Genomic DNA, 17,898 nt, shown 5'->3' with positions numbered 1-17,898 from the left:
CCACTGGCGGGGGAACCAGAGCCGGAACCAGGCCATCTCACAGGAGATGGAGGCTCAACGGCCCCTCGGCGAGGCAAACTCACCACCGGGCGCCGCCCAGGCGCATCTGGCTGCCACGATCGCGGAGCCAGAGACGCCCCACGACGCACGGAGAACGCGGCGATAGTGAAGCGCTGGTGAAGGGTGACGTTGCGAGCGTCTAAACCCTCCGACGGTGCAAACATTATCTCTTAGTTTTTCTCGTAAAATTGCGAGAGAGAGAAAAACAAAGATACAATGTCAACGTAGCTCCTTTCCAACAACTATTTCGGCACTAAACTCAAAGTGGTGTATACAGTCACTTCTACGGTGGTGAAAATAGGGAAGGAGCTGTTAGTATGGCCACGACCCCGCCTATGTAGAGGAGCGGATGTGGGTGTGGCCAGGCGGATGGGTGTGTACACACACACACACACACACAACGGCGGAGGGGAGTCAGACTGAGAGACATAGAAGCAGCTGCGCTGTTTTAAGTGAGCATGGCCTATTGAATTGATTGATTGATTGATTGATTGCTAATTTTATTACTGTACGCCTGGTTTCCAACTGGTTAAGTTTAGGCCCTCTAAAGTAAGTTAAAAAAAAATAAAAAAATAGGGCAAAGAAAACTTTTTTTTCCCTATAGGGCAAAGAAAACTTTTTAATTTGTTTTACCTACTTTCTATAGAAGCATCTAAGAATGAAGTTCTATAGAAAGTAGGTCTGCATCCCCTTAACAATTGTGTGTATTGAGCCGTACTGTATTGTACCCATTCTGCATCTGGTAATAAAATGTTTAATCAATCAATCATTTCAATAACACACAGTTGGATGTGTTAGTTTGTTGACTTTTTAATTTGTTTTACCTACTTTCTATAGAAGCATCTAAGAATGAAGTTCTATAGAAAGTAGGTCTGCATCCCCTTAACAATTGTGTGTATTGAGCCGTACTGTATTGTACCCATTCTGCATCTGGTAATAAAATGTTCAATCAATCAATCATTCCAATAACACACAGTTGGATGTGTTAAGTTTGTTGGATGAGAACCGTTGGATGCACTTCCAAGCTGCTTCCACATGGAGGCAACTTCTCTTGTGGGAACTACTTTTTCTGGCGGATGGTTTTTTCAATAAATCTTCGATTAATGTGTGTTTATTGTATAGCAATAAGGTTGGATGAATGTGGCAGTTGTATAAAAGCATTACACCACTTGCAGTCGTGATTTGTGAACAATAAACCATGCCTAGGGGGGTCTAACAACCCTCGGCTGCGCCTCAGGCCTAACGACCACCCCTAGGCATGGTTTATTGTTCACAAACCACTCCTGCGCGTGATGTAATGCTTAACTAACACATCCAACTGTCTTTCAACTAAGACATCCAACCAACTAACACATCCAACTGTCTTTCAACTAAGACATCCAACCAACTAACACATCCAACTGTCTTTCAACTAAGACATCCAACCAACTAACACATCCAACTGTCTTTCACCTAGACATCCAACCAACTAACACATCCAACTTTTCTTTAGTTTTTAACCTACTTTCTATAGAACTTCATTCTTAGATGCTTCTATAGAAAGTAGGTAAAACAAATTAAAAAAAGTTTTCTTTGCCCTATAGGGAAAAAAACATTTAAATTTTTTTTAAACCTACTTTCTATAGAAGCAGCTAGGAGGTGCGCTGTTTTAAGTGAGCGTGGGTTATTGAATTGATTGATTGCTAATTATATTACTGTCCGCCTTGTTTCCAACTGGTTAAGTTTAGGCCCTCTTTCGAAGTTGGTTAAGGTTAGAGTTTGGAACCAGGGCTGGTGGTCTATCGCCCTGCTCTAAAGACAAACTCTAACCTTAACCAACTTCGAAAGAGGGCCTAAACTTAACCAGTTGGAAACCAGGCGGACAGTAATAAAATTAACAATCAATCAATCAATCAATCAATTCAATAGGCCATGCTCACTTAAAACAGCGCACCTCCCACCTGCAAATTAATCAATCAATCAATCCGCGCGATTTTTTTTTTGTTCCACAATGACTCATGACCCATCAATTACATCATCCAACATTGTTTAAAGAACTAAGACATTCGCCGTGACAGAATCGGTTCATATTTAGTCGTTATGACGCTATCAACATATCCATTTGTTAAAGATTATTGTCCGCCATCTTGTTTTTTCCTAAAAAGCCGCACGGCGGAGTGATAGTAATTCGGTTGTGGGCGGGTCCTGGGACCAAGAGCGTGGAATTATGAAAAATACATACGTGTAAATTGACTGTTTCAGCCAATCAGAATCGAGAAATTTGCATGCCGTTGTATAACAGAATACACACAACCCCCTCAGATAAAAAAAGGTAAAGTTCACTCTTACTACTGCAAGCAGAACACTGTCTTCTTCATGATGAGGGAAGACAAGTCTTTCGACCGAGTGCTAGCCACAGGCCTTGCTAAGCACACATGTATAGCGACCAGAAACACAATTTTCAAGAAAACTGTCCTACTCCCTAAGCAAACACACAACCCCACAGCTAGGTGAGGGTTATACATCGTATCCCCAATATATAGTGAATAAACACACATTTTGTAACAAAAAACAGTCCCTCACTAGGAGGGACTTTTTTTAATTTAATAACAAAATCATATGTTGGGGGGGGGGGGTGGACAGGGGTAAACAGGGGAGTCACTAGCGGCGCCTGCCGCGTGCAGAGCGCTGCTTTCCCCCACGGGGAGCCCACCCAGAGGAACGGTTCTGGGGAGCCTGGTCACGACGATCCCTACCGTTACCTCCGGGCGTGGGGCGGCTGGCTGCAGCGGACGAGGCACTCCCTCCACTCCTGGCCTTCTTCGCCGAAGGTCCAGCAGCGGTGGCGGTGGTGGCGGAGGCAACGGTTGCGGTCCTCTGTCTGCGTTGTTTCTTCCGGACATCACCGGTGGCATCAGGTCGGGAGAAATGGGGCTGGAGCACGGAGCGCTCCTCCTCCATCTCCCTGCAGGCTGCCGTCATCTGCTGCATGGCCGACCCAAATAGCCCAGCATCGGAGAGGGGGGCTGTGAGCAGCGGAATCCTCCTCTGTTCCGGCACCCGCGCCTGCTCCAGCCAAAGATGGCGCTGGGAGAGAGTGGCCAGGGCGCGCTCCTTCCCGGCGGCTATCGCCTGCAGCTGGGTTAGGTGCAGGATGGCTCCAGCCGCCTGGGCGTGAAGGTATCGTTGATGGTCATCCAATACCGACCCGCCCGCCATCAGCCCCGACATGTAGCGCGCTAGCTGCGCGATGTTGGAGGTCGCAGCTAGGCTCTGAGTCGTGGCGATGTACACCTGGTCACTCCAATTATCCAACTGCCTAGCCGATTTCCCCTGGGGAACCGGCTTTCTTAACGGCTCCCACACCATTTCGGGACAAAGTATGGATGCCATCGGGCTATCAAGTCGAGGCACCCCGTCCTTTAGCCCCTGGACCAAACCCACCACCCGCGTGACTGGCACGTAGGCGGGGGTAAGGCCAACAATGCGGGAGATTACCTGTCCCTGTGTCACGTAGGCCTCCATTGCTGGGCAGAATGGGCAGACAACGCCCGTCTCTCTCACAGGATGACGTTGCCAGAGATTACCTATCATGTCATCTGGAACAGGTGCTGGCGGTGGCCGACATGAGCTCGGGGAACAAGGCAAGCAACTCCCCTTGCGTACCTCCCTCCACGTCACACGCGTCCCTCATGTACGGGAGGCTGCCTCGGGTGCCAACGTCCGGCGCAGCAGATAGCTGGGCATCTTGTCTCGGGGTCAGAGGTTCTAACCCAACCCTGGAGTACAAGGGACCCCAAGGAGACGCAACACTCCCTGCCACTCCCAGAGGGGGAGAGTGATACGTCTCTACTGGGGCTTCGAACAAGAGAGCTCTCGCCCCCTCCATGTAATCCTCAGTCTCTATCGGAAATGGAGAAGAGGCAAGAGAACTCTCGTCCAGCTCCAGTGCAACACTAAAGCCAGGCCGTTCGCCCCTGCTGCTCACCGCCTATCGGCCGACTGTCCACTGGCGGGGGAACCAGAGCCGGAACCAGGCCATCTCACAGGAGATGGAGGCTCAACGGCCCCTCGGCGAGGCAAACTCACCACCGGGCGCCGCCCAGGCGCATCTGGCTGCCACGACCGCGGAGCCAGAGACGCCCCACGACGCACGGAGGACGCGGCGATAGTGAAGCGCTGGTGAAGGGTGACGTTGCGAGCGTCTAAACCCTCCGACGGTGCAAACATTATCTCTTAGTTTTTCTCGTAAAATTGCGAGAGAGAGAAAAACAAAGATACAATGTCAACGTAGCTCCTTTCCAACAACTATTTCGGCACTAAACTCAAAGTGGTGTATACGGTCACTTCTACGGTGGTGAAAATAGGGAAGGAGCTGTTAGTATGGCCACGACCCCGCCTATGTAGAGGAGCGGATGTGGGTGTGGCCAGGCGGATGGGTGTGTACATGTGGAGAAAAAGTATTCAGTGTTAGATTGGATAAAGGGATAGTTCCACTAGAGTGCAGAGCGTAAGCTATACAATAATATAACTACCACATGCCTTCCTCCGATACATGTGGAGTCAGCCAGCCTCTTCTTTTCACCTGACAGCGAGGACTCTCACTGGGGGAACGTAACGCGTGGGAGGATCACACTATCTCCCCCAGATCCCCTCCCTGCTGAACAGGCGCCCCCCGACCGACCAGTAGGAGTCGCAGTTTACAATGACCAGGACACACACCCCACCGGCTTCCCACCCGCTAACACAGCCAATCGTGTTAGTAGGGACGACTGACCAAGCCGGAGGTACCGCTGACAGCTGGATTTTATCCCAAAGTCTCTGCGGTGGTAGGCGAGCGCTTAGTCCGCTGCGCTACCCAGCCGCCCTGCTTGATTCACTTTTGAATAAACCTCTGAAAGATGTTTTCTACGTTTCATTATTGAATATGATCAGATAAACGACACTAGCTGCTGGGACGTCACACATGGGGCAGATCTGATCTTGCTTATATAGTTATTTATTCTTAACCCACAGTGTCTCTGCATCTTAACCCTTTCACTGCCACACTACCAAATGGTTAACCCTTGTTTCACTGCGACAATACAGAAGGTTAGCCCTTTCACTGCCACACGACAAAGGGTTAACCCTTTCACTACCACACTACAGAAGGTTAACCCCGTCTGTAGTGTTATAGTAAAGGGTTAACCTTCTGTAGTGTGGTAGTGAAAGGGTTAAATGGCACATTCACTACCTGCGATATTTTCTGATTCATAAAAAATGTAAATATTCCATTCAGTAGCATTTTATATGAAGTATGCATCTAATGAACTTAAAATACTATACTTTTATAAAAGATTATAAATTATGATTACATTATGATTCAAATTACATTACGATTCCTAATAAGCTGCTAAACGATATGATCACAAGCTACTAAAGTGAGCAACAATGGCTTCAGTGGCTAGTAATCACAAGTAACACAGTATAATTACTCTTATTACTGTAATTACTCTGTATAAAGTACTCACACGGCCGCTCTGCAGCACCTCACGGCTGTAATCACAAGTAACACAGTATAAATACTCTCATTACTGTAATGACTCTGTATAAAGTACTCACACGGCCGCTCTGCAGCACCTCACGGCTGGAACTAGTCTCCTGCGACCCTCGTCGGACGTCTTGTATGCCTTCAGGTCCAGCTGGTCCAGCACCTCCTCTGAGAGCTGCAGCATGTAGGCCAGAGCGGAGCAGTGCAGCAGGGTCAGACTCTGGGACTTCCTCCTCTCAGACCCCAGGTACGCTTGGATTTCCGTTTTTATGGAATGGTCGTTCATCTCAATCAAACAGTGGAAGAGATTGATGCATCTCTCAGGAGAGAGGTTCTTCTTCTGTATCAGCCTCAGGGATCGAATGATCTGCTTCTTGCTCTCGGCACCGCTCTCCATCTGGGGCAGGAGGCCTCCCAACAGCCTCTGGTTGGACTCCAGGGAAAGGCCGTGAAGGAAGCGCACGAAGAGGTCCAGGTGTCCGTTCTTGCTCTCCAAGGCCTTCTCCGTGGCGTTCTTCAGCAGCTCATGCAGGAGCAGCGCCATCGGTCCTCTGGACTTCCTGCTGGCAAAGTTCTGCAGCGCGTCCGTGTTCTTCGAGGAGTAACAGTGGTACACGTAGACGGCGGAGAGGAACTCTTGAATGCTCAGATGCACAAAGCAGTAAACCATCTTCTGAAAGATCACAGACTCCTCTTTGAAGATCTCCGTGCACACGCCTGAGAAGACGGCGGCGTCTTGGACCTCCAGTCCACACTCTTCGAGGTCTTCCCGGTAGAACATCAGGTTACCCTTCTCCAGGTGATGGAAGGCCAGTTTCCCCAGCTTCAGAAGAACCTCTTTGTGAAACGCCTGCCGCTGCGACGTGTTCTCCGCAGGATACTTGTGGGTCTTCAGGTTCATCTGAACCAGCAGGAAGTATGAATACATCTCAGTCAGAGTCCTGGGCATCTCTTCTCCGCCGTCCGCACTCAACATCTTCTGAAGGACCGTGGCCGTGATCCAACAGAAGACCGGCATGTGGCACATGATGTGAAGGCTCCTCGATGTTCTGAGGTGCGAGATGATTCTGCTGGCCAGCTCTCCGTCATCACTGAACCTCTTCCTGAAGTAGTCCTCCTTCTGCTGGTCGTTGAACCCTCGTATCTCTGTGACCCGGTCCACGCAGTCCGGCGGGAGCTGGTGGGCCGCCGCGGGTCTGGAGGTGATCCAGACGAGAGCCGAGGGGAGCAGATCCCCCCGGATCAGGTTGGTCAGCAGGGCGTCCAGCGACGACACCTGGGCGACGTCAGTAACCTTCTCGTTGTGCCGGAAGTTCAACACCAGTTTGCTCTCGTCCAGACCGTCGAAGATGAAGAGGATCTTGCGGGCGGCGAGTTGCTCTGCACAGTCTATGTGCAGATCTGGGTGGAAGACTCTGAGGAGACTGAGGAGGCTGTAAAGGGCACTTCTAATCAAATTCAGTTCACGGAACGGAAGCACACATGTGACGTCCACCTGGTGATTGGCTTGGTCGTCGGCCCAGTCCAAGATGAACTTGTGCACGGCCACTGTTTTTCCGATGCCTGCGATTCCCACCGACAGGACCGTCCGGATGGGTTTCTCGTGGCCCGACAGACGGTTGAAGATGTCATTGCAGTCGATGGGCGTGTCGGTGGAGGTCTGTATCCTGTAGGCCACCTCCAGCTGCCAGACCTCGTGCTCGCCGTTAACCCCTTCACTCTCCCCGTCTGTGATGTAGAGTGCCGTGTAGATGCTGCTGAGGAGGGTCTCGTTGTCCGCCTTGACGACTCCCTCAATCAGACGCTCAAACCTCCTTTTTAAAGTGGCTTTATTATTCTTAAATGGTCTGTGAGATCCACTGTCAGCTGTAGGGGGAAATTAAGTTTGGTAATGTGTGTTAATTAACATATTATTTTACATTGTAGTGCTTTATTAGGTAATAATAAGAATAAGTACACATAATGTTAATTGCGTCTTCTTTCAAGCAGAATAGTTATCTTACTTGTTTCAAGTCCTCTTAGAACTGCTGGTGAGAGGGCGCCCTCTGGTGGTGGGGCTCCGGCTTGTCTCCTGGATCTCTTGTTACACCTCGGACAGACGACACCTGCTGATGGACCCGGCTGCTGTCTGGTGAGACACTCCCTACAGAAACTGTGTCCGCAGGCGATGGAGACCGGATCTCTCAGCTGATCTTCACACGCTGCACAGCCCGACTCGTGTTCAGGCAACGCATGCCTCTTCAAACTACCAAAGAGATCATAAGGTTATTAACCCTTTCACTGCCACACGACAGCCGGTTAACCCTTTCACTGTGACAATACAGAAGGTGAGCCCTTTACTATCACACAACCGACGGCGATGCTCCATCATTAGCATCATTAGCTCCGCGGATATTGCATTGTGCACTGTGTATTGTCACAGTGAAAGGGTTAAAAGGAACACGCCAACATTATGTGAAATGCGCTTACGGTCTTCTCCAGAGTCGGACAAGAAGATAGATACCAGTTTCCTCTCTGTGCGTTCAGTAGAAAGCTATCTGGCTGCAAGCTCGGCCATGCTTAGCACAAATGAATGGAAGCGGATACGAAGCAGCTAGCCTAGCATTTGGCCAAAAACTAATTCTAACCGTTTGCATGTGTCCGGATGGCAGAATTCAGTACTGTATCTACAAAACCTTCTGTTTAATCATCTTCCCTTTATTAATTTCCTTCGATTTTTTTGTACACGTGATCTTAAGAAGGTACTGAACGAGCTCAGTGACAGTTTTTCATGTCTGGTCATTATTAGTATGGTGTTATTCACTGTCAAAGATGCAAAGAAAAATCATAATTCATATTCTCCTTTGTTTCATCACAATTTAAGCAAGCCTAGTAACAGACACAATATTTATTTTTTCTTCTTTTTTTTTTTTTAATTTTTTTTAACCCAATGTTAGTCGTTATGCCAATTCCCAGTCCCCTTCCTGGTCGTTGCGCACCTACCCCCTACCGTCGGTCTGGGAAGGCGGAGACTATCACATGCTTCCTCCAACACATGTGTAGCCAGCCCACCGCTTCTTTTCACCTGGCAGCACGGACTCTCACTGGGAGAGTGTAACGTGTGGAAGGTCATACTACCTCTCCCAGATCCTTCCCTCGTGCAGGCGCCCCGACCGAACTGTAGGAGTCGCTGTTTACAATGACCAGGACCCACCCTCACCGGGTTTCCCACGCTCTAACACTACCAATTGTGTTAGTGTGGACGGTCGGCCAACCCGGAAGCACCACAGCTGGATTCGATCCCACTGTCTCTGTGGTGGTAGACAGACGCTTAGTCCGCTGCGCTACCCGGCCGCCCAGACACAATAAAAATTCTGACATTAGTGGGAATACATTCACTGAGGTCCATAGATGTCCCTAGATACCAAGAACATGCAAATGGATGTTGTAGAAGTGGAGCAATCTTCCATTTACTTATGTATTTTAGGCGTATTTTCAGAAAATAGGGCTCCAGGCATAAGAGGTTAACCTTTATTTAACCAGGTAAAATTACACTGTCCCCTATTACACTATTGTACTATTACACTAATACACACTAGTACACTATTATACTATTACACACTAGTACACTATTATACTATTACACACTCTTACACTATTACACACTATTACACTACAGGGTAGAATACATCTTTTAAACTATTTGGGTGGAATAAACCTTTAAAAAATGTTGTTCATTGACACCTCCCATAAGTCTCCACGACAAACGCTTCATGAAATATGAAAGGGGCTTATTTCAATGGACAATGATGGAAATGATTAATAAAATGACAATTGACTTACGTTGGTTCTTTGCTAAAATGTAGAGGGGGATCCATAGAGAAGTCACTCTTCATGGACAGACAGCTGGGGACTGGAGAGGCTGGTCTCTGGGGCTGGTAGGGGACTCTAAACAGACCAATCATACAGTTTAACATGTTACTTGTGTCATCGGGAGGCAATGGACATTTCAACAAGGACTCAATGTCATAGATGCAATGCAAACTGCTCACACAAAGTGCAATGATTGTACATTGGAGGTGGTTGGGTGGGTGGGGGGGGGGGGGTTGGGTAGGAGGGGTGGGTGGGGGACACTGTACAACTATACAAACAAAACTATACATTGGAATATTGACAAGACCATACTTGGTAATTTACTGTACATTGGAGGGGGTTGTGTTAGTTTCGAATTGCAGTCTCCCGTAGGTGTTTTTTGAGAGTGTTTTTGAAAGTGGGTAGTGATTCACATTCCTTTACAGCTTTGGGTAGGGCGTTCCACATTGATGTGGCATAATTGCGAAACGTGTTTAGTCCCTTGTTTGAGCCAAATCTGGGTTTAACATGATTTGTGGAGCTCCCTCTGGTGTTGTGATTGTGGTATTCACTGACCTTTGGGAAGTATTTTGACATGTACATGGGTACCTTGGTCGTGTAGTGTATCTTGTAGACCAGGCCCATTGCAAGTTGCTGTACTCTGTCGTCTACTCTAAGCCATCCTAGGTTGTCAAAGTGGGCAGGGGTGAGGTGGGTTCTAGGAGTAAGGTCAAGCAGTAGTCTGACCAGTTTGTTTTGAGATGTTTGTAATTTTGTTTTTAGCGCCTTTGAGGTGCTTTGGTACCATGAGGTGCAAGCATAGTCGTAGTACCCTTGAGTGAGTGCTCCTGCCAGAGTCTTCAGGGTATTCTTGTTTACCAGTGAGGAGATCCGGTACAAGAATTGAGTTCGTTGGTTGACTTTTTTTATTACATTGGATGCCATTTTGTCACAGGAAAGATTTGCCTCTAGGATGGAACCCAGGTAGGTAATATCTTCTTTCCTTGTGACAATATTGTCACCCACTGTAACTGAGAAGCCGTCGGTCTTGCTGAGTTTGTTATTTGAACCGAAGAGAATGGACTCTGTTTTGCCCATGTGTAATGATAGTTACACTACTAGGACGCTACTAGGACGCTACTAGGACGCCGTCCTAGTAGTTCGCTGAGCAGAAGTGCGCGCAATCGTGCACGGATGTGTACGCGCACACACAAAAATGCATTCACAATTGTCACTGGACTCGTCGTGCAGTGCGCCAAGTACCCGGCCGGCACTTATCACCTAGACTTTGCATAATAATAGGATACCGATAGCATAACAACGAGAAGAGCCAAACCAAAATACAAGCCCTGTACCAATTGGTGGGGGTTTGCTTGATCTGTGGTCCCGACTGGAAGGATGAGACATTAAGTTGTGCTTCAGACTGAAGGAAACTGTCCTTCTGTAAACTAAGTTACATTGTTAATTTAGTTTGTATTTACTTTTCTAGTTTAAGTTAATTCAATTAAAGAAATTGTAACTACAATTACATTTAAAACATTGTTATGTATTATAATGCATAATGCATATAATATATAATATAATATAATACATTATGCATATAATGCATAATAATCATCTGTTCTGTTCGCAAGCGAGGGACATTGTATGCGCGTGCGTGTGGCGTCTGGGCAGTTCCCATATTACGACTGGACCATTGCCCCTATTGTACTATTACACACTATTACACAAATACACACTATTACACTATTGTACTATTACACACTATTACACTAATACACACTATTACACTATTGTACTATTACACACTATTACACTAATACACACTATTACACTATTGTACTATTACACTAATACACACTATTACACTATTGTACTATTACACACTATTACACTAATACACACTATTACACTATTACACTAATACACACTATTACACTATTACACTAATACACACTATTACACTATTGTACTATTACACACTATTACACTAATACACACTATTACACTATTGTACTATTACACTAATACACACTATTACACTATTGTACTATTACACTAATACACACTATTATTGTACTATTACACACTAATACACACTATTGTACTATTACACTAATACACACTATTACACTATTGTACTATTACACACTATTACACTAATACACACTATTACAATAATACACACTATTACACTATTGTACTATTACACTAATACACACTATTACACTATTGTACTATTACACACTATTACACTATTGTACTATTACACACTATTACACTAATACACACTATTACACTATTGTACTATTACACACTATTACACTAATACACAATATGACACTATTGTACTATTACACTAATACACACTATTACACTATTGTACTATTACTATTACACTAATACACACTATTGTACTATTACACACTATTACACTAATACACAATATGACACTATTGTACTATTACACTAATACACACTATTACACTATTGTACTATTACACACTATTACACTAATACAGACTATTACACTATTGTACTATTACATTATTAAACTAATACACACTATTACACTATTGTACTATTATACACTATTACACTATTGTATTATTACACACTATTACACTATTATACACTAGTACACTATTATACTATTACACACTCTTACAATATTACATACTATTACACTACAGGGTAGAATACATCTTTTAAACTATAAAGTTAATTGACACCTCCCATAAGTCTCGCATAAGTCTCCACAACAAACGCTTCATGAAATATGAAAGGAGCTTATTTCAATGGACAATGATGGAAATGATTAATAAAATGACAATTGACTACTTACGTTGGTTCTTTGCTAAAATGTAGAGGGGGATCCATAGAGAAGTCACTCTTCATGGACAGACAGCTGGGGACTGGAGAGGCTGGTCTCTGGGGCTGGTAGGGGACTCTAAACAGACCAATCATACAGTTTAACATGTTACTTGTGTCATCGGGAGGCAATAGACAGTTCAACAAGGACTCAAAGTCATAGATGCAATGCAAACTGCTCACACACAAAGTGCAATGCCTGCGAGCTGCCAGTAGGGGGCAGAGCGAGCTTCTGATCACAAGCCTGCTTCTCTAACCTTTAGGCCATGCTGCCCCCTATTGTACTATTACACACTATTACACTAATACACACTATTACACTATTGTACTATTACACACTATTACACTAATACACACTATTACACTATTGTACTTACACACTATTACACTAATACACACTATTATACTAATGTACTATTACACACTATTACACTAATACACACTATTACACTATAGTACTATTACACTATTACACACTATTACACTAATACACACTATTACACTATTGTACTATTACACTAATACACACTATTACACTAATACACTAATACACACTATTACACTAATACACACTATTACACTATTGTACTATTACACTAATACACACTATTACACTAATACACACTATTACACTATTGTACTATTACACTAATACACACTATTACACGAATACACACTATTACACTATTGTACTATTACACTAATACACACTATTACACTAATACACTAATACACACTATTACACTATTGTACTATTACACTAATACACACTATTACACTATTGTACTATTACACACTATTACACTAATACACACTATTACACTATTGTACTATTACACACTATTACATACACACTATTACACTAATACACACTATTACACTATTGTACTATTACACTAATACACACTATTACACTATTGTACTATTACACACTATTACACTAATACACACTATTACATTATTGTACTATTACACACTAATACACACTATTACACTATTGTACTATTACACTGATACACACTATTACACTATTGTACTATTACACACTATTACACTAATACACACTATTACACTATTACACTAATACACACTATTACACTATTGTACTATTACACACTATTACACTAATACACACTATTACACTATTGTACTATTACACACTATTACACTAATACACACTATTACACTATTGTACTATTACACTAATACAGACTATTACACTATTGTACTATTACACACTATTACACTATTACACTATTGTACTATTACACTAATACAGACTATTACACTATTGTATTATTACACACTATTACACTATTATACACTAGTACACTATTATACTATTACACACTATTAGAATATTACATACTATTACACTATTATAATATTACACACTATTACACTACAGGGTAGAATACATCTTTTAAACTATTTGGGTGGAATAAACCTTTAAAAATTGAAGTTCATTGACACCTCCCATAAGTCTCCACGACAAACGCTTAATGAAATATGAAAGGAGCTTATTTCAATGGACAATGATGGAAATGATTAATAAAATGACAATTGACTTACGTTGGTTCTTTGCTAAAATGTAGAGGGGGATCCATAGAGAAGTCACTCTTCATGGACAGACAGCTGGGGACTGGAGAGGCTGGTCTCTGGGGCTGGTAGGGGACTCTAAACAGACCAATCATACAGTTTAACATGTTACTTGTGTCATCGGGAGGCAATAGACATTTCAACAAGGACTCAAAGTCATAGATGCAATGCAAACTGCTCACACACAAAGTGCAATGCCTGTGAGCTGCCAGTAGGGGGCAGAGCGAGCTTCTGATCACAAGCCTGCTTCTCTAACCTTTAGGCCACGCTGCCCCCTATTGTACTATTACACACTATTACACTAATACACACTATTACACTATAGTACTATTACACACTATTACACTAATACACACTATTACACTATAGTACTATTACACACTATTACACTATAGTACTATTACACACTATTACACTAATACACACTATTACACTATAGTACTATTACACACTATTACACTAATACACACTATTACACTATAGTACTATTACACTAATACACACTATTACACTAATGTACTATTACACACTATTACACTAATACACACTATTACACTATTGTACTATTACACACTATTACACACTATTACACTATTGTACTATTACACACTATTACACTATTGTACTATTACACTAATACACACTATTACACTATTGTACTATTACACTAATACACACTATTACACAATTGTACTATTACACACTATTACACACTATTACATTATTGTACTATTACACTATTGTACTATTACACTAATACACACTATTACACTATTGTACTATTACACACTATTACACTAATACACACGATTACACTATTGTACTATTACACACTATTACACTAATACACACTATTACATTATTGTACTATTACACTATTGTACTATTACACTAATACACACTATTACACTATTGTACTATTACACACTATTACACTAATACACACTATTACACTAATACACATGATTACACTATTGTACTATTACACTAATACACACTATTACACTATTGTACTATTACACACTATTACACTAATACACACTATTACACTCTTGTACTATTACACACTATTATACTATTACACTATTGTATTATTACACACTATTACACTATTATACACTAGTAACTATTATACTATTACACACTATTAGAATATTACACACTACTAGTACACTATTATACTATTACACACTCTTACACTATTACATACTATTACACTATTACAATATTACACACTATTACACTACAGGGTAGAATACATCTTTTAAACTATTTGGGTGGAATAAACCTTTAAAAATTGAAGTTAATTGACACCTACCATAAGTCTCCACGACAAACGCTTCATGAAATATGAAAGGAGCTTATTTCAATGGACAATGATGGAAATGATTAATAAAATGACAATTGACTTACGTTGGTTCTTTGCTAAAATGTAGAGGGGGATCCATAGAGAAGTCACTCTTCATGGACAGACAGCTGGGGACTGGAGAGGCTGGTCTCTGGGGCTGGTAGGGGACTCTAAACAGACCAATCATACAGTTTAACATGTTACTTGTGTCATCGGGAGGCAATAGACATTTCAACAAGGACTCAATGTCATAGATGCAATGCAAACTGCTCACACACAAAGTGCAATGCCTGTGAGCTGCCAGTAGGGGGCAGAGCGAGCTTATGATCACAAGCCTGCTTCTCTAACCTTTAGGCCACGCTGCCCCCTATTGTACTATTACACACTATTACACTAATACACACTATTACACTATTGTACTATTACACACTATTACACTAATACACACTATTACACTAATGTACTATTACACACTATTACACTAATACACACTATTACACTAATACACACTATTACACTATTGTACTATTACACTAATACACACTATTACACTATTGTACTATTACACACGATTACACTAATACACACTATTACATTATTGTACTATTACACTAATACACACTATTACACTATTGTACTATTACACACTATTACACTAATACACACTATTACATTATTGTACTATTACACTAATACACACTATTACACTATTGTACTATTACACTAATACACACTATTACACTATTGTACTATTACACTAATACACACTATTACACTATTGTACTATTACACACTATTACACTAATACAGACTATTACACTATTGTACTATTACATTATTAAACTAATACACACTATTACACTATTGTACTATTATGCACTAGTACACTAATACATAATATTACACTATTGTACTATTACACACTATTACACTAATACACACTATTACACTATTGTACTATTATGCACTAGTACACTAATACATAATATTACACTATTGTACTATTACACACTATTACACTAATACACACTATAACACTATTGTACTATTACACTAATACACACGATTACACTATTGTACTATTACACTAATACACACTATTACACTATTGTACTATTACACACTATTACACTAATACAGACTATTACACTATTGTACTATTACATTATTAAACTAATACACACTATTACACTATTGTACTATTACACACTATTACACTATTACACTATTGTATTATTACACACTATTACACTATTATACACTAGTACACTATTATACTATTACACACTATTAGAATATTACACACTAGTACACTATTATACTATTACACACTATTAGAATATTATACACTAGTACACTATTACATACTATTACACTATTATAATATTACACACTATTACACTACAGGGTAGAATACATCTTTTAAACTATTTGGGTGGAATAAACCTTTAAAAATTGAAGTTCATTGACACCTACCATAAGTCTCCACGACAAACGCTTCATGAAATATGAAAGGAGCTTATTTCAATGGACAATGATGGAAATGATTAATAAAATGACAATTGACTTACGTTGGTTCTTTGCTAAAATGTAGAGGGGGATCCATAGAGAAGTCACTCTTCATGGACAGACAGCTGGGGACTGGAGAGGCTGGTCTCTGGGGCTGGTAGGGGACTCTAAACAGACCAATCATACAGTTTAACATGTTACTTGTGTCATCGGGAGGCAATAGACATTTCAACAAGGACTCAAAGTCATATGCAATGCAAACTGCTCACACAAAGTGCAATGCCTGTGAGCTGCCAGTAGGGGGCAGAGCGAGCTTCTGATCACAAGCCTGCTTCTCTAACCTTTAGGCCACGCTGCCCCCTTTTGTACTATTATACACTATTACACAAATACACACTATTACACTATTGTACTATTACACACTATTACACTAATGTACTATTACACACTATTACACTAATACACACTATTGTACTATTACACACTATTACACACTATTGTACTATTACACACTATTACACTAATACACACTATTACACTAATACACACTATTACACACTATTGTACTATTACACATTATTAAACTAACACACTAGTACACCATTATACTATTACACACTAGTACACTATTGTACTATTACTTAATAATAACAACCTATGATCGTGTGTGTGAGAGAGAGATCACTGGAACTACATTAGTGCAGTAATCAAAATAATGAACTTGACAGCAGTGGGACAATGTGTAACCATTCATGAAGTCCACCAGGTGGCGCCAGATCACAACTAAAAGAGTTAAAAAGGAGTTGAATCCATTTAGTTTGACAGTTGTTATGAATTAATGACTTTGAATATCTCCTCTCGTGGACACAGAATCCTTGTGTTGTGTTAACCCTTTCACTACCACACTACAGAAGGTTAACCCTTTCACTATCACACTACAGAAGGTTAACCTTTCACTACCACACTACAGAATGTTAACCTTTCACTACCACACTACAGAAGGTTAACCTTTCACTACCACACTACAGAAGGTTAACCCTCTGTCGTGTGGCAGTGAAATGGTTAACCATCTGTCGTGTGGCAGTGAAAGGGTTAACCATTTGGTAGTGTGGTAGTGAAAGGGTTAATTATAGCTCAATTAAATGATGTAGATGAGAAAATAACAATCCCT

General features: G+C 41.9%; 1 protein-coding gene across 1 annotated transcript in view; it reads right to left on the bottom strand.

Annotated features, from left to right (window-relative positions):
• LOC311241446 (NACHT, LRR and PYD domains-containing protein 3-like) overlaps window positions 1-16,888 on the bottom strand; it is a 43,173-nt gene extending 26,285 nt beyond the window's left edge. Inside the window, exons 1-7 of the mRNA XM_084330277.1 lie at window positions 16,790-16,888; window positions 15,284-15,388; window positions 13,844-13,948; window positions 12,246-12,350; window positions 9,392-9,496; window positions 7,573-7,814; window positions 5,641-7,435 (exon numbers count right to left, since the gene is read on the bottom strand). Coding sequence (XP_084186403.1) covers window positions 5,641-7,435; window positions 7,573-7,814; window positions 9,392-9,496; window positions 12,246-12,350; window positions 13,844-13,948; window positions 15,284-15,388; window positions 16,790-16,842 — 2,510 coding nt within the window. The 5' untranslated portion in view covers window positions 16,843-16,888. The remainder of the gene's footprint in view (window positions 1-5,640; window positions 7,436-7,572; window positions 7,815-9,391; window positions 9,497-12,245; window positions 12,351-13,843; window positions 13,949-15,283; window positions 15,389-16,789) is intronic.
• Window positions 16,889-17,898: the final 1,010 nt, after the last annotated feature.

Source organism: Notolepis coatsorum (genome assembly GCF_963971535.1).
Source record: "Notolepis coatsorum genome assembly, chromosome: 15".
NCBI lineage: Eukaryota > Metazoa > Chordata > Actinopteri > Aulopiformes > Paralepididae > Notolepis > Notolepis coatsorum.
This window is presented reverse-complemented; position numbering and strand designations above follow the sequence as displayed.